This window comes from Gekko japonicus, unplaced genomic scaffold (assembly GCF_001447785.1).
Source record: "Gekko japonicus isolate JY-2015 unplaced genomic scaffold, Gekko_japonicus_V1.1 scaffold2862, whole genome shotgun sequence".
Taxonomy (NCBI): domain Eukaryota; kingdom Metazoa; phylum Chordata; class Lepidosauria; order Squamata; family Gekkonidae; genus Gekko; species Gekko japonicus.
This window is the reverse complement of record NW_015175453.1, coordinates 112,996-118,107: the sequence shown is the minus strand read 5'-3', so window position 1 is coordinate 118,107 and position 5,112 is coordinate 112,996. Positions and strand designations below refer to the sequence as shown.

General features: G+C 53.4%; 1 protein-coding gene across 1 annotated transcript in view; it reads left to right on the top strand.

Annotated features, from left to right (window-relative positions):
* The window catches only part of LOC107122758, an 87,490-nt gene extending 82,744 nt beyond the window's left edge, over positions 1 to 4,746 (top strand). The window contains exons 5-6 of the mRNA XM_015425892.1: positions 4,303 to 4,355; positions 4,548 to 4,746. Coding sequence (XP_015281378.1) covers positions 4,303 to 4,355; positions 4,548 to 4,746 — 252 coding nt within the window. The remainder of the gene's footprint in view (positions 1 to 4,302; positions 4,356 to 4,547) is intronic.
* Positions 4,747 to 5,112: the final 366 nt, after the last annotated feature.

Genomic DNA, 5,112 nt, shown 5'->3' with positions numbered 1-5,112 from the left:
CAAGAGAGGCGACCAAACTGGGTAGGGATACAGTGTCCCCTCCAAGATGAGTGAGTGTGAGCGAGCTCACAGTTTTTTTTAGCCTCCAGCTCACACGTTTTTGTCTCAGCTCAGGAAGGAGGGCTCCAGAGCGAGGCTCCCTCTAAGCTGTGGAGTCCTGTGAGCAAAAATGCTACTTGGTGAGCTCCTGGCATTACATTTGTGAGCGAGCGATTGGGCTGCTGCATGAATTAGTTTGCTCTGAAGCCCTCCTTCCTGAGCTGAGACAAAGATCTGTGAGCCGGAGGCTAAAAAACCGTGAGCCAGCTCACACTCACTCAGCTTAGAGGGAACACTGCTCCAGAGCCAGCTGATTTACGCAGCAGCCAAATCGCTCGCTCACCATTTGAATGCCGGCAGCTCACGAAGCAGAATTTTTGCTCACAGGACTCCACAGCTTAGGGGGAGCATTAGAAGTGTTTCCTCTAAGCTGAGTTAGTGTGAGCTGCCTCTCCATTGTTTGAGCCTCCGGCTCGTAGATTTTTGTCCTCACTGGGGAAGGAGAGCTCCAGAGCAGATTTTATGCAGTACCCAAATTTTGGATTGCTAGCTATTGGGGAGGGGAGAACACGCAGATCTGCCCTTACAGAGGAGGGAGAGCTTGTACCTGAAGGTGGGCGGGGGGCCTCTGCAACTTACCTGGCTGCTTCTTGTTCCTCGTGGCCCGACTGAGGGCTGCTGGGAGCAGGGGGTGGGGCCTTGTTGCATGTGCCCGCCCCCTGGGCTCCTTACTGCCGGAGCTCTGCTCCTGTGCGCTCCCGCAGGAAATGACCCCTGTGGTTTGCCATTGCCTGCCTCTGCGTAGCAACCCTGGACTTCCTTGGTGGTCTCCCATCCCAAGTACAGACCATGCCTGACCCTGCTTAGCTTCCAATATCTGACGAGATCCGGCTATCCAGTTTGGGACCATGAAAGTAAACCTCCTCTTTTAATAGTGTCTTAATATGAACACATGAGGGCAGCGTTCCCTCTAAGCTGAGTTAGTGTGAGCTAGCTCACAGTTTTATAGCTTACGGCTCACCCATTTTTGTCTTAGCCCAGGAAGGAGGGCTCCAGAGCAAACTAATTTATGCAGGAGCCAAATCACTCGCTCACAACTTTAATGCCAGGAGCTCACCAAGTAGAATTTTTGCTCACAGGACTCCACAGCTTAGAGGGAGCCTTGATGAGGAGGTGAAACTTTTCATGGTGTGGAGGTACATCACCTGGTAGATTTCCCCGTGAAGCCTGTGTTAAAGGGACAGGACATCTCGCTCTAGGCAGTTGGCAACTCGAGCACAGTGGCCTTATACTTGCTGTAGGTAGGACCTTATCCTGTAATTTTGCCTCATGATGTGTCATGTTAAGACTCCGGCTTTGCTTCAGTTCTTTTAGACTTCTGCCTCTCTACTGGTTGTCCCATCCTCTTTGTTGAGTCTGAGTCCGTCTACGGAATCCACCTAGATTCCCAGAAAATAATGCACACACACACACAAAAAGTGTGTCCCTCTAGCGCCCTTCTGTGGGTTGAATTAAGTCCTCCCCCTCTCACCCCATTCTGCTCCAGGTGTAGATGAGGCCTTTAAGGTCTGGGGTAAGTTGTCAGGTGGAGAAGAGATGGCCACATGTAAAAAAGCTCCCCGGTCTTCTTCTTGTATGGCCCCCTTATGTAAGAACACCAGAAGAGCCCTGCTGGGTCAGACCAGGGAGGGTCCCTCCAGTCCAGCCTCCCGTCTCACACAGGGGCCAGCCAGTTCCTCTGGACCGCCAACAACAGGGTATAGAGGCTGAGGCCTTCCCCTGATGTTGCTTCCTGGCTCTGGGATCCAGAGGATTAGTGCCTGTAAATGTAGAGATTCCCCTCAGTCACCGTGGCTAGATGTACAATAACACGCTATGGCTATATAAAACATAATAAACAATATAAGTCAATCCTTGACTAGAGTAGATCTAACTTTGACAACTTCGGCAAGAAACTTAGCCACTACAGCTGTAATATTAGGATTAGCATCCTTTAGGCATTGAATAGCTTTTTCCCTATTAGAACTATAATTAGGAGGAAATAAAGAAATAAAGGTAACAGCGTTCCGTGCGCCTTGGTGTTTAGTCATGCCGGCCACATGACCACGGAAACGTCTTCGGACAGTACTGGCTCTGTGGCTTTGAAATGGAGATGAGCACCGCAACCCTAGAGTTGAATTTGACTGGCTTTTGATCAAGGGAACCTTTACCTTTACCTTAAAGCAGGCCTAAAACTCCTACCGTTCCAATTATACTTCACCCTACGGCAGGCCTAAACCTCCTACCCTTCCAATTATACCTCAGCCTACAGCAGGCCTAAACCACCTACCCTTCCGATTTTACTTCACCCTACGGCACGCCTACCGGCTACATAGCAGGAGAAACTTCCTAACTGTAAGAGTGGTTGAGCAGTGGAACAGTCTGCCTTGGGAGGTGGTGGGTGCTCCATCGCTGGGCGTTTCCAAGCAGAGGCTGGACGACCGTCTTTTGGGGGGTACGTTGTAGGGCTATCTTTCAGATATGCTCCTGCAGAGTGCAGGGGGTTGGACTAGATGACCTGCAAGGTACCTTCCAACTCTAACATTCTATGATTCTATTTCTTCTTCTTGGGACACAAAGCTATTTCAGAGGGTAGCCACATTGGTCTGCTGTAGAAGAGCAAGATTTGAGTCCATCGGAATCTCAGAGACCGACAAGATTTTGGGAAGGGTATGAACTTCCAAAAGTCAAAGCTCCCCTATCTGACAACGGGAAGTTTGAGTCTCAAGTTTTTTGGTCTCTAAGGTGCCACTGGGGGCAAATCTAGAGAGCAAGCAAATTCTTTGAGTTCTCAGCCATACGAGGAAGTCTGTGGCGGTTGTGCAACGTACCCTCCTTACCCCTTGCTCAGGCGCAAGGTCCCTGCCTGGGCGACGCCAGCTGGGCGGGTTCACTCGGGAACCTTTCCAAGAAAACACACACACACACAGAGACAGAGAAAACCCCACACACATGACGTGTCCAAAAGAGAAACCAAACCAAAAAGAGTTGTGGTTTATGTTAAGCCTTTTACAAAACAAAACAAAACAAAGGATACAATAAATGATTCAATAAATAGAAAAAAATTACAAAAATTACAGGAAATTTTTTAATACAGGAGAACAAAGAAATAACAACCCCTCCCCCCCCCCAAAAAAACACAACCCTTTAAAACTAACTTGACTAGCTGGCTCCAAAGCGGAGCTGTGCAACACACCAACATCTCCCCCGACACGAGGGGCCGCGCCCGGGACACGGCCCCACCCCCCATGCGCACGGACAGGAGTCCCGGACGGACCCCTCGCCTCTTCATATATATATTAACTTTTTAAAACATTATCTTGTCTTCACAATAGTCTAATTAGTAGCATGAGCTTGTTGTGGTTTGTTCCTGAGTAGACGTTATCCAGCAGAAAAAAGAAGTGGGATTTTGGAGCGGAGTGCTTTGAGAGAGGGTGGGGGGAATAGTTTCCACACCCCGCTAGTGGCCACTTAAGAAATCCTCCCCTTCCTCTAGGGGGAAAGTCGCGTCTCCCCGTAGGCAGGGTCAACCTGACTTGCCCACCCAACCCGGGCAGTCGCCGAGGGCGGCAGTACCTTAGGAGTGACCGCAAAGGCGACTGGAATCCAGCAGGCGCTCTCGCGAGACAGAAAGGTAACCCTGCGGAGGTTCGCCTTGGAGGGGCGCGGGCAAGGGGGGCTCAGGCGGGCCCTGCACCTGACCCCAGGGGAGGATGCTTGAGGTATGAGACGTCTCTCCATCCGCAGCTCCAGAACTCTGTACTGGAGGAGACGGAAGACAGGAGTCCTTCAGTTGTAGGAGTCTGAGGGGGAGTGGACGGGGGACACGGGTAAAGAGGGGTAACTACGAAAGAGGGGCTTTGCCCCTCCAATGCCCCCTGCCCCCTTGCGGGCGGGATCTGGAGCCAGTTGATGATCCAAGAGGGAAAGCTGAAAAGACTGAAAGGTAAAGGGCAGAGAGACACACGCGGGAGCAGTGGCGAGCGGAGAAGCTGGTTTACTCGGCCCGACAGCGGCTGTTACGTGGCTTGACAGGGACCGGAGGGGGTTTCAGAAGCACGGGTGAGCTGAGACCGAGACATGGGTCTGAAGTTCTTTGGATCTCTTCCCAAGGGACCGTCCCACGAAAGAGGCAGAAAGCTCTTGGCCCGGCACGCTGGACCCCGATCTCTTCTGTAGAACCGGGCCGGACAATCCCCCTCGTTCCCATCTAAATCCCGGCAGCCATCTGCGGAATGTGCTGCTCTGCTGTACCAGTCCTGGTCGGAGAATGCGAGGTCCCCGCGAGGCACCCGCGGGCCAAGCAGGGGGGGCAGTCCCGGTCCCGGGGGTGGGGGGCTCTTTCACCATGAAGGGTCTGCTAACTTAAAACGCTATCAGTGCAACGAGGTGGCGGGACGGGGGCGCCTCAGTCCCGCGGCTTCCTTCTGAATGCCCGTTCTTGACACTCCAAACTTTTTTTTTTTAAGCGGGGAGGGGAAGGCATGGCGAAAGCGGGGCGGAGACGGCTCCGAGGACTCGGCCCGCCCCGCTTTGGCCGAGTCTGAAACACGACACTGGAACAGCAGCTGTGAAATTCCGTCGGACCGGATCCCCCGCTGTCCCCGAGATCCGGCCGGGGTCCGGAAAACCTTCAACCGGAGTGGAGAATCCCTCTTGTCGTCCTGAGCGTTAATACTGAAATTGGCATCTCCTACAACCAAGACGCTGGCCTGGGTCCTTCTCGTGGGCCGGGAAAGGGCTGGAGGAGGGGGCCTGCGGCAGAGTCGGTGCCCAACCTGGGTGCTAAGGAAACGCCCCCCCCCGCCCCCCTCAACCCGACTGAAGTGCAGATACATCTGCTGGGTTCTGCAGTCTTGGTACACCTCCGTCGACGGTCGGGGAGACCCGCCCACTCGCCCACCCCCGTCCAAAGGCTTTCCAAAGCCGGACAAAGCGCTGGACTCTGTCCAGCCACGTCTGTCCCCCCCCCAACCCCGAAAACCAATCTTTCCTCCCAGCCCCCCGACCCAAAGTGCTTCTGCTCCCAGGCCG